At 33.5% G+C, this 12747-nt stretch overlaps 1 protein-coding gene and 1 long non-coding RNA gene across 4 annotated transcripts; both read right to left on the bottom strand.

Moving 5' to 3' along the window:
• Window positions 1-1974: 1974 nt before the first annotated feature.
• On the bottom strand, window positions 1975-6750 carry LOC137826345 (hydroxymethylglutaryl-CoA lyase, mitochondrial-like). Of its 2 annotated transcripts, none has more exons than XM_068632279.1 (9): window positions 6552-6750; window positions 5570-5761; window positions 5232-5433; window positions 4866-5045; window positions 4485-4565; window positions 4252-4415; window positions 3882-4018; window positions 3544-3659; window positions 1975-2414 (listed from the first exon to the last, which is right to left on the bottom strand). In XM_068632279.1, the coding sequence occupies exons 2-9, from the start codon at window positions 5734-5736 to the stop codon at window positions 2163-2165; spliced, it is 1299 nt and encodes a 432-aa protein (XP_068488380.1). In that variant the 5' UTR covers window positions 5737-5761; window positions 6552-6750; the 3' UTR covers window positions 1975-2162. The 2 variants fall into 2 exon arrangements, with proteins under 2 accessions (XP_068488380.1, XP_068488381.1); XM_068632280.1 differs by having other exon boundaries at window positions 6436-6727.
• Window positions 6751-7548: 798 nt separating this feature from the next.
• On the bottom strand, window positions 7549-12459 carry LOC137826801 (uncharacterized). 2 transcript variants are annotated; one of them, XR_011083591.1, is made up of 4 exons: window positions 12197-12459; window positions 8314-8448; window positions 8085-8230; window positions 7549-7970 (listed from the first exon to the last, which is right to left on the bottom strand). It is a non-coding gene; the product is annotated as an uncharacterized lncRNA (long non-coding RNA). The 2 variants fall into 2 exon arrangements; XR_011083590.1 differs by having other exon boundaries at window positions 8085-8217.
• Window positions 12460-12747: the final 288 nt, after the last annotated feature.

Raw genomic sequence — 12747 nt, 5'->3', positions numbered from 1 at the left:
GCAACAGATGGTGCAGAAATTGAAATAAGTAGAATTAGTATTGAATCACTGCTAGTGTGGAATGGAACCAACAAAAACAGCAGAAAAGGCCCCATGCATGGTAGGAGCTATGACCAATGAAGAAATCATGTCATTTGTTCTAAGTAGAAGCATTTGAGATTCCAATTATGGTAGAGGGGAGCCATGGCTTTGACTGGTAAAAAAGGGAACCAAAAGAAAAGTAAAAAGGAGGCCTTCATTATTTCATTTTGCTTGTGCACCAATTTATTTCCTTGCCTTAATCATAGCCTCATGTACTCAACAAAATTGCATGTTTTTTTTAATCTTTTCAGAGAAGAAAAAACACACAATAGTAGAAGAAGAAAATGTGTCTCTTGTGAGTGAAGACTCAAAGGCACTTAACAGGATCAGAAGATGATGATTTTGTTAAGTTGAACTTTGAGAGTGGTGGTGTCCCTCATCATCATCATCATCACGAGTTAGCTTTGTCTTTGATAATGTCATAATTAAGCTTTGTGAGTGTTATACAGATAATTTGAATTTGCATGGTAAATTTTGCAGAGTTGTTGAAGCATGATGGCATGGGCATGCAGTTTTTGTATTATTATTTTAGGATTGGCATGATACGTAGGAGGATGCATCATCCTATGAGTGTTGTCAGATTCATGTTGTCACGAGCTACCAAGCACATCATCACACAATGACACAAACTACAGTTTCGTATTTCCAAAAGACCAACACTGTCAAAGGTTAAATTTTCTTTATCAGCATGCTCACAAAGGAGGTAAATATGTTTCTGCTGCTTTTCTAAAACTTTAACTTAAAGAACCCTAGCTTCAATTTCCCTAAATAATTACCACAAAACTTTAAAAATCAAATATTTTTCTTAAAAAAACATGGCCTATATGCAGAAGAATTGAAGAAAGCAGCAACAGAAAATTGTTTGGTCAAAAGCAAAATTACCAAACTCGATTTAATCATATCAGTTCTTGAAAAAGTGACTAAATAATAATATCTTAATTGTGAGGGAGACATTTTAGTTCATGATGGAAATTGGGGTGTTGAACATGTCAATGCCATGGACATTTTTATTTTGGGGTTTGCATTATTGTAGAAGAATGCAACTTCTAATGTGTTGGAAAGTGTGAGCTGAAGATGTACATTGAATAAAAACGAGTAAAAAAATAAAATCTAAAAAAACTCATTTGTTCTTTTAGCTTCTTAAAACTAAATCCTTTTTATCCAATATTAATATATAATTTAGTACAAACATATTTTCAAATGATATAATAGTGCTAAAACTTATTAGTAAACATTATTAGTAATCTCCTACATGAATAAATACTAATATGAATACCTTAACATATTTATTAGAATCTGATAGCTTATTACCAGTGACTTAGATTTTTTTCATTTTAAAAATGAAAAATAAATATGCAGTTAAATTTTTATACAGAATAAAATTACCCATTTATGATATTAAAAGTGGAATTAATTAAACCATACTCAATATATCCAAAGATGCCTTTAGGATTTTAATTGTATATTAAAAACTTATTTATTTTCAATTTTATTATTTAAAAATAAAGTAGTAAATATAATTTTTTTTTGCAAAACCATGACACAACATCCGCAGTAGCACTTTCTGGAAATTTCTGAAGTTGAATTTCCGGCTGCAGAAAGGTGCTTTTTTCAATCTTTTAATTGCTTTTGACAATTCCTTCTATTTTATATTCTAAACTCAACCCTAAAATAATACTTTTTTTATTTAATTATTTTAATTACTTATGCCAAGTCTTTCCATTTCGTGTTCTAGAACTGATCAACCACAAAAATGAGTTGTGTTGATAATTATTATTTATATATACTATGGTTTGGTTTGTATTTTCGTTTTTATTATATATTTAAATTTTTTTAAAAATATTTGTTTTTACTTTTCTTTAATTTTAGAGCCTAAAATATAATTTCAAAGACTAATTTAATTATTTACTTTGCATTTTAAGAATAGAAATATGTTGGGTCATTACAGAGTGAACATGTTATTCCTCTCATAAGTAGCATGCAGAAGAACAAAGAAACATAACATGTATGCAGTGATCATGTGTCACTACTTGAAGCATGATAATGCAAATTCCTTTTCATGGTAAACTTAAGAGCATGAATCATGATATCTTGGAGGCATCACTAGTGACTCGGTTCAAGGCAATGGCAGTTTTTGAAGTTGAAGGCCTTCCCAAATGGCTGCTGATAAAGTCACCTGCCAAGAGAAGTTTTCCAAGATCCACATTGGTTTTCACACCAACTCCATTCAACATGTACACAACATCTTCAGTGGCAACATTTCCTGAAGCTCCTTTAGCATATGGACACCCACCAAGGCCAGCAACTGAGGAATCCACTATGCTAATCCCCATCTGCTCAGATACAAATTAATATCCCTTTTGTTCAGAGTGTAAAAAAAATGAATTCATTTTTTGGATATGTTTGGATGCTATTGTTGCATGTGAAAAAAAATTTATTTATGACAACAAGATAAATAACTTTTTTACACTATAGTTCAATCATAACCCAACATGTTACGTATGTAATGAGGTTGAGGTCCATGTACCATTGGACTAACATTAGTTTGTTATAATTGTCATGCATTTACTTTGTATTTATTAAAAAGTGGACTTTAAACTTCTTGTCGATGTGAGATTTTCAATACATCCGCTTACGTTGAGATTCTCTAACTCGTGCGTACGACTATATATTTATGAGTGGTCCGATAATAAACCCAACAAACTCTCATTATGATAGATTCTAAATGACTCTAATACTATATTAAGAAGTAGACTTTAAACCTACCTCAACCTTATCAATTCGGTTGATAAGATGAGGTTTGCACTAGGGGTGGCAATGCGGGTTGGCCCGCCCCGCATAAAATTTGCGGGCTGATTTTTCTGACCCGCCTCGCATAAAGGTTGGCCCGCGAGCTTGCGGCCCAGCCCGCATAAGACATATTTATTAAAAAATTAATTTTTTAAATATATTTTTTTTATTTAGATGCATTAGGTAAATGGTCTCATAATATTATTTTCATGAAACATGCGTAATAAGATGTTATTAAAAATTTCGAAATGTAAAATATGAGGCTACATTAAGAAAATATGGGGGTGTAGAAAAAAAAATTATACATTTTAAAGTTATGCGGGTTATGTAGGTCAATCCGCCCCGCCCCGCACTTGGCCCGCGCAGGCTGCGGGTTATGCGGGGTGGGCCTAAGCGGGCCAGCGGGTTGAAATAAGCAACCCACCCCGCGTTTTTTTCAGCGGGCCGAGGGCGGGCCTGCACGGCCCGCTCCACTTTGCCACCCCTAATTTGCACTCACTTATATATTATAAATGTCTTTATCTCTAATCGATCTCCAATAGTATTCATTTTGCTTACATCATTTTTAGTTATATATTATTTATTCTTTCTCAAACAGTTAAAATGGCAAGTTTTACACACCAAGGACTAGCAAGTCAAAGGTCCTACCAAGCAATTTAGTTGATGACTTACTTGGAGGGACACAAGTATATTTGGAAGGGATTGCCCATAAGTGTCATGGAAGTGGACAGCTAGTTTCTCTATTGGAACAACAGCCATCACAGCCAAAAGCATAGGAACTACACTTCCTGAACACAACACAATGAATATGACACAATATAAGTACAGGATAATATACCACAAACCAATAACAATTTCTCAGTAAAATACAAAAAAAAAAGACACTTAGTTTTTACATTCATCAACCTAATCAAGTTCATACTTAGAAAGGTCTACAATAATAGATAATCTTGTCTATCAAACATAGATGGCTTAAACTTCCAAAGATCAGAACTCATCTAACTTGTTACCTGGTGTGCCAACTCCAATTGTGTCACCGAGGGAGATTTCAAAGCAACCCATATCATATAGTTCTTTAGCAACATATGCCACTTTTGAGGGATGGATTAGTCCTTCTACCGGGCATCCAACAACACATGATACATACCTATCACATTTCAATATAAAGAAACTGATTGACATATGGAATAAGAGAAAAGAAAAAGAATGTTGTGTCAGAAAAATCTAAAATATCAACCAATATGTCACTTTCATCATCCAGCTACTAGACCTTGATCTTGCCACCTTTTGAAAGGTTTTGTTTTGCCCAATACAGATATTGAAGCAGCAGACAGTAATATGATGTAATCTTAGAATAATAGAAGAAAATAGAAGGCATACCCTCGAACAGGAATTGAGAGTTGTTTAGCAGCACGAATAACAGCTTGGTAACGAGAAAGGCTTTCTTCAATACTACAATTAATGTTGGATTTTGAAAATGATTCAGAAGCTGATGCAAAAACAGCAACTTCTCTAGCACCAGCAGCTATTGCAGCTTCAAAACCCTACAAATGTAACAGGTCAGAGATCTGAATATAGATCATATGATTTATGGTTTATCAAGATATTTGTACCTTTAAATTAGGGGTCAGAACTGGCATTCTGATGCTTCCTAAGTTATGTACTGCTTGCATTACATCCTTTGCATCAGCCAACTATAAGATAAATAAACACAATGATTTAAAATCAGATGGAATGCAAAATGATAACTACTGTGAAGTCATTCAGAATTCTATAATTGAACTAGCTTTTGCTCAATGAAAGATATTAAAAAATTGTACAATTGAATGGCTTTTATCCAACAGAAGACATTCAAAAGCTTCCATAGGAAACACCAGTTGATCCATGAGATTGAGAACTAATTTCAGATACAGGCACTTTGGAACCAATTTACTCCACCCAACACTCTTAAAAATCAATATCAATTTACAGCAAATAAGGTAAAGCGGTTGTACCTGTGGGACCCATTTGGGAGACACAAAACTTGTAGCCTCAATAACAGATAACCCAGTAGAAGCTAGTCTATGAATCAATTCAATCTTTACAGCTGTAGGTACAATGTTCTTCTCATTTTGTAATCCATCCCTTGGACCAACTTCTACTATCTTTACAAACTTTGGTATGCAGTTCAGAAACTGCATCATGCCATTAACCAATTAAAATTGAAAATATCCTAATTACCAGAAAAAGAAATGTAATAAAACACTGACAACAGAGTGTTTAGAATATATTACATAATTGGAAACACAAAGAGGCAAAAGTTAGTAGCTGAAAAGTTGAACAAAGAATACTGGAACGCAGAAAAAAGGCCACTGAATTACCTTATATGCCAAACCTTGCAAATCTTTGGTATGGCATTTTGGACTGCTTTGGCTATCAGAGAATGAATCATCAGTCATTCCAAATTTCATTGATTTTCTCCCTTTGGTCACAGTATTCTGACTGAAGCAGTTATCTTGGCACAAATCTCTTGTTTGTCTTTTCCATGGGAATGTCTCTGCTGTATACTTTTCATCATCTTCACTACATAAAGATACAAGGTATTATGATATAGTAGGCCGGTAAAAATCAAATACTATACAATGAAAGTGATAAAGGTTGAATGATAGAGCAATAAAATGTATCAAGTCTCTAATATGAGTTGCAGTATATGACTCACTTGCAGCTGTTAGATGTGCTGCAAATTCGTCCTTCAATCCAGCAGTTTCCCATGCCCAAGTTATCTACTCTGGGACGGCAACCTCCAGATGAGAACCTCTGAATCCTATCAACGGTGTTCATGCTTGGCAACTTGTCAAGACCAAGGGGTTCCTCCAAACTTGACATGGTGAAGTGGATGGGTAAAAGAGAGCTAGCAAAAGATATGAGAGAGTAAGTACTGAGTATGAAGAACCTATTCAAACCCAACTTAGCTATCACTATCTCTAGGTAGAAAGGAGAGACATATTTTCATTTGCATATCATGCTTCTATTTATCTTCACACAATGAGTCAATGGCAAGTAATACTGTTCCAACAAATAAATGAAGAAATGCTTAAATTTTCAATCCTCAACTCTATTTCTTTGTAGTGGGCAAAAAATCACTTCCAACTTGCTTTGGTGCAATAATAAGAAACAGGATTTGTGGTTGGAATGTAAAGGAGTTGCTTTCCACTTACAACCTTTCCGCATTTTGCAGAAGTGATTTGCATTGCCCATTTTCCACCAATTCAAACAAGGATATCCATTGTCACAAAAAAGGTCATCAATAATCATCAGCCTTAAGGTTATAAAAAATTTGCTTGTTCTGTTCTTAGTATCACAACATCAAATCAAAACCTTTTTAAATGGAAACAGAGTATGAATGAGAAAATGCATCCCTTCTAAGATCATGAAGATAAACTATGCATTTAGGAATTTAAATTGCTGCTGATCACAGTTGACTAAAAAAACTAGAGCAAGAACTCAGCAGAAACTTGAAACCCAATTCCACAAAAAGTAAATAAATAACTAAACTTTGAAAGAAGGCATTCAATGGAAAACAACCATGATCAATGAATAGTCCAGAAGAAGACAAATTTATGTTTTTTCTTCTAATTTGAGGGTTTGTTTGGCAAGTTCATATGAGAGGCAAGAAAATAGAAAATGGGAAGCAGACAGACCTGAAAAAGGGTAGAGAGGAAAGCCAAGAAATTGGGGAGAATGGAAAGAAGAAAAACTATGAAGGGTAGGAAGAGGAGGTGAGGAGGTAGATGAAGAAGAAGAGTAGGAACAAAGGTAAATTGACATTGACTTTTTGTTTAATTTTGAATTCAATGAAGAGAGAGAAAGTGGAAGTAGTTTTCAGTTGGTAGTTAGGTCACTTGTTAAGTTAGGTTACTAAGATTTTAAAATAATCAAAGGTGTCTATGTGCTACAAATAATTGCTTTGAAAACTTATTTTTTTTCTTTTACAAAACACAAATATACTTCATAGGTCACAATCTTCCTTCACTTCAATACAATTCTTATGAATGAGAAAACTTTATACACACTTGAAACTTAAAAGTGGAACTACTTTGCTAAACTACAACAAATTTACACCAAAGTTTAATTTTTTTTCTCTTTAAATTTTTTTTTTTGAGAAAATTATCTAAACATACTTTGTTTATATTTTCACAACCATATGCATATATTGAGTGAAAAAATTATGTCACCCTCTTTAAAAAAATCCTTCTTCATTAATAAATTATTTTAGATATGATTGATTTTTCTCATTATGTATATAACTAATCCATATTCTCCGTTTAGTTTTATTTTAGTAATTTCAATAAAGTCATGTCTTCCTTTTTTTTTACGTTACATTTGATTATAGATTTCTTAAATGTTAATAATATTCTAAAATGAATCTATTTTTTTAAAGATGTTTAATAGTGTCGGCGTTAGAAATAACAAGGTTTTCCCATACTTCACTATCATGATATGACGTAACATAACATGAGCAAAATTAAAAAAAGAATTTAATTTTGATAAAATAAATTTCACCGCCGAAAGTTGAATCCGAATTTTATGATGAGATATTAATCAAGTGTGGCAAAAATAATAGTAGTGTACCTAAATTTGTTAATAAAATTATGGTATAATTTATATATTGTTTATAAATAAAATACAAAAACTCACTATTAAGACTAAATAATTTATTTCAAAATTTATTCTCATAAAAAATAGAACTAACATTACTCGTGCTTAGCTTCAATATACTTACAACAGTAGTAACTAAAAATGAAAATAAGATTTGTATAATTCAATAAACCTCAGAAATTAAATTAGCAAAAGAATTTGCTCGAACTTGACCATTGCATTTATTTCATCACTTGACCATTCATCCATTAATTCCTAAAACTATATGTTTTTCATAATATACATGTTATATTCATTTATGCCACTACGCCTTGATGAAGAATGCTTGTATCAGTAATCTCCAGGGCTAAATTGTCCTCTCCCAACATCATGATGACTTTGATTTCTGCTGAATTGGCTTATCCGTATGGAGTGATGAGGAAAATTGAGGTAATTTCCTCAAGTAACATCATTCCAGTATACTGCACCACAAAAGCATGCAAAGTAATATTCAAACCTATGTTATCATGCAAATAAAGAACAAATAAGGGTTGATCTATTACCATAATGAGAAACTCTAAACCAAGACCTCTTACCTGGAATAAGGTTCAAGCAACGATGCTTATACAGACTATCTCTAGCTAAGAAGGGAAAAACCCTTTGGCTGAGAAGCTATTTTGTCAATTTCACTGGCTTCAATATAGTCTGGTAGAATGTTTCACTGGCTTCCTGCATATACCAACTGATCATCAAGTCACATTATTTTGTCATATATTTGATGGTAGATTAAACAAATAAAAAAAAAACCAAAATATGATAAATTACTCTAAAAATCTCTTGAAACAATAGAGTAGTAAACATCTTGTGCTGTAATATCATCAAAGTAGAGGATCAGAGTTGATGAGGCCAGAACACCAATGGCCATGTGAGGATATTTGAGCCTAAACCATCAGACAAGCACTGCATATAATATAATAAACAATATCAGCAACATATATAGGAATAAACAACAGTAACATAGAGTACATAAGATCCTTGGTTTTTCATGTATTATATTAACTGGGAATATTATGATGTTTCATTTTCTTGCAGTTGAAACCCAAACTTTGATTGTACAAAGTGCCCCTTTCTTTTGTATGGTCCCAATGTCAAGTTGCGGCGGAGTCTGATCAGAACCGGTAGATCAATTAAGGGATTCCCTAATGGAAGTGTCCTTTGAGAACTCTCCTGTATGAGATTTGTACATTTTCATCCCAATTTTCTATGATCTGTTTCTTTTCCTAATCCTGAATAGCTGAGACAAACAATCTTGGAAGGTACTCGTCCTCATACTGATTACTTGAAAGAAAGGAGTGGATTATTTCCTCAGAATAATGGTTATTCAGTTATTGTAAATGATGTCAAACGTGATGATCATTCAGCTAAGGAAGTTGGGAACTCCACCAATACTGAAAATATGGTAGGAAAAGATATCTCAGTGTCCTTAACTTTAGAGAATGGGAATGAAACTTCCGAAGAACACTTTCTTGATAATAATTCTTCACCCTCCATGAGGAGTAGGGTTTACTCAGCTGATGATTATCTTACAGAACACTTTGGTGGAAAGCAAGTCTGTCTAAATGAATGTGATGATTTCTGTAGAACTTCAAAGAGGGTTAAATTTTCTGCATCTACAAGTTTTGAGTCTAAGAAAGAGAAGCCAGTTTCTCAACTCAGACAGGAAGTGTCAGAACATTTAACTGAAAGAATTCTTCTAGTTTCTGAACGAGGAGAGCATCATGTAGAAAATAATAACAAAGAAACTCTGGGTGGTGGGTCCTCAGAGGATATACCCAATGAATGCACTGTTTCAAAATTGTGCCAACCTAGCAGCCATATTGAAGTTCCCCGTGATGAATCAAATACTCCTTTTAATGATGCTTTGATGCTTCAACCTACATTTGGTGCTGAAAATTCTCAGCAACTGCAGGTTGAGTCAATTCCACATGTTGCACTCGCAGATGGAATCCAGCTTGAGATTTCCGGAGGTAAACCTAGGTCTAAACACGAAAAAGATTTACAACTCAAAGATCCAAATGACCCACAGCAGCAAATTGCTGGTGTTAAAGCTCCAGATCATACTGGGAATGGTTGTGGGGTAGATAAATCAGGTGATATTGTGTATCAAGGTGAAAAAATTAGCCTTGAAATGGAAAAGCAGGCAGAACAAAATCTTTGTTTGAAGTGTAATGAAAGTGATCAATTACCAATTTCTGATGTAAATGTCATCCAACCAGTGGTTACTGAATGTTGTCTTGGTACGACAACTACCATTCCAACAAATGATGCTAAGGCAGAAAAAAATCAGCAAATAATTAATCTACAGCAACCCAAACAGACAGAACCAGATATCGCAGCTTTAAATCTCTCCCAGGAGCCAGTTGTTTGTGATAAAATATAGTTGGTGCAGTTATTGGTTGTGGAGCAGAGTTATCAAGTGATAGTGATGGATATCACAACGAAAAAAAATGTCTTGAAGCAAAAAAGCATGAATTCCTGTGCTCCCACTTCACAGTTGATCAAGATTTCTCAGAAATGAATGAACTAATAAACAAAATCTTTGCATGAAGTGTAATCAAGGTGGTCAATTACTGGCTTGTAAAACAACTACTTGTCCATTGATGGTGCATGAAGACTGTCTAGGTGCATCTGCACAATTGGATGCAAAGGGCAACTTTTTTTCCCATTTTGTGCATATTCTCGCACTATTTCAGAATATGTTGAAGCTAAGGAAAAAGCTTCCTTGGCAAGGAAGGAATTAGCCATCTTTATTAGTAAAGGTAAAATGAGTCAAGCTGCTGACAGTCTTCTTTATGAATTTCGTACGCAAGAACATTGTTTTTCAAGAAAGAGTAGTGAGTGTGAACATATTCATGTAAAAAACAACAAAGATGATCAGTTGACAAGGTGTGAAGAGACAATAGAGAAGATCATGTTGGTGAGGATGCAAATGAAGCCAATAATCTTCCGTTTGGAAGAAGTCAGCAACAAAATTCATCATGCAGAGAAAAGGAAAATGTAAGCAATGATGGATCAGTTGAAATTTTAAGAGAAGAGAAAATTGGTGAAATGCGAAATGCAAAGAACATAACTGGTGTAAGAGTTGAAGAAAATAAAGTGCCAACTGACCATGTAGATGGGACATGATGTTGACACATGTACTAGTAAAAGCATTGCTGGATATGAAACTCCTCAAGAAATGACAAAACAGCAAGATATTGATGGAGCAATAGAGCCAGTTTGTGCACATAATACTGGAAAAGAGGAAATGTCTGAAATTGAATGTGAAAAACATAGTACTTCTAGTTCTAGATACTCCATGAGATACCGTAAACAAGAAATGCAATGGTAAGTTCTTAAACTTTCCCTACCATATGTGATTATTAATATCTGAGTAGTTGGGCTGCTAAGGAGTTCTACCATATTTGGTGAAGGGAGTTTTAAATACTTTTGGCAACAATATTTTCTTAAGGATGCATTTTCTTTTGTTTCTTATGGTATGAATATTTTGTGTGATGTTGTGGAGTCAGTTACATGGATCAAAAGATGGCAATGTATTTTTTCAAAACCAATGGTTTAACTCAACATCTACAATTTTTGGGCTATCTTCAATTAGATTAGCTCTCTTAACTAGTGCTGTCATTGGTCGTTTTTACATGTGTCTAAACTATCTTAGGCTCAAAACAATTTTACCATCTTTTCCTGGTAGGTATCATTTTATTAGAGTGGTTTTACTCTCTTTTTTCGTGTGTTCTTTCTACAGCTGTAGTCCTGTAGAACTCTATATTTGAATGATGTAATATCTATCTAGTGAGTTGAGTTGAGTGCTTAAGCTCTAACTGATTTAGTGTATAAAAACTTCTTGTATCTCTGATTCAGTTGGGTTCAAGAATATTTTTCACTTTTGAGTAGAAATACTTCTTTCAACTATTCTCTAATTCTATTACACTTCAACTTTCTCTCTAATATCCACTCTCAATCATATCTTGTATGAACACTCTTCCAACTTACGATGCTCTTGTTGGCCCTTGTTGCGACCTTCAGTACTATAAATATTAAAAGTCTTAGAAATGGGATTTAGACCTAACTCAACCCTTCAAAACCAACCTATAAGATGGGGTTTGTACTTATATACTTTGTTTTAGCCATATCACTAGTCAATGAGACTAAATTACACTCCTCTCAGCCCCACAAAATTGATGTATAAGATAAGGTTTACATCTCTGTTATATACTTCATTTCAATCGTATCATAGTCAATGTGGAACTAAATACCATCCATGAGGTTGCAGGAAAGGCTGTTTTCGAACATAAATAGCCACTGATTTGTGGTTGTAGTAAAGTTTCCTTTAAGCTTAAGAGAGACCTTTCTATGACAAATAACATCTGATGCATTCTTTAATTTCTTTCATCCAGCTTGAATGATTTATATCTCTCTCTATTTCTCCATTACCTTTTACAAAATCATGATATATCATGGATACCTATACTTGTGGTATGGTATGATCTCTAATTTTCACCTCCTTCCCAGTGCTAGTGGGTATTTAGAATCTTCGAGTGTCAAATTCAACTTTGCTAAACAGAACTAATAATATCCTTACGATAACAAGTATGATGTAACAAGATTTGCATTGATATACATTAACGAAAGCCAAAATGAAAAATCTCACCTTCATTCTGTTCTGCAATCTCAAATAAATTTTCTTGAAAACTTCATCATTTTCCCAAAATAGATCCCATCTCAAATTCTCAGAAAACCTGAAAACCCAAGAACTAATAATCTCTCCCTTCCAATGCTTCAACTCAATTATTGGTTGATGGTATACTGAATGATGGGGTGCCAAGTGGAACTATTCCTCAATTTCTAACAATTTAGAACTATTCCCATGACAGAATGGGAATGATCTCGTCCCCTTTCTCTAGTGGAAATGATTGTGGGAATCCTAATTTATAAAATACCTCTGTCAATAAGTCTTTTATTGGCAATTTTTCATATCTTATTCTAAATTTGCAAATGTGTCATCCACTATAAGATTTTGTGCATAAATTATTAAATAAAAATTAATTTGAGAGATAAAAAATAATTAGTTGTTATATTGATCAAATTGCATACCATTTTGGAGATTAACAATTTTTTTTTTCTAAATTAGTTTATATTACTGTTAAGTAGTTTTTAGATGGAATCTAATTAGCTACCAAGTTTTAATTACTAATTATTTTG

Source organism: Phaseolus vulgaris, chromosome 8 (assembly GCF_000499845.2).
Source record: "Phaseolus vulgaris cultivar G19833 chromosome 8, P. vulgaris v2.0, whole genome shotgun sequence".
NCBI lineage: Eukaryota > Viridiplantae > Streptophyta > Magnoliopsida > Fabales > Fabaceae > Phaseolus > Phaseolus vulgaris.
Note: the sequence above shows the minus strand (reverse complement) of the source record. Positions and strands in the feature narration are given on the sequence as shown.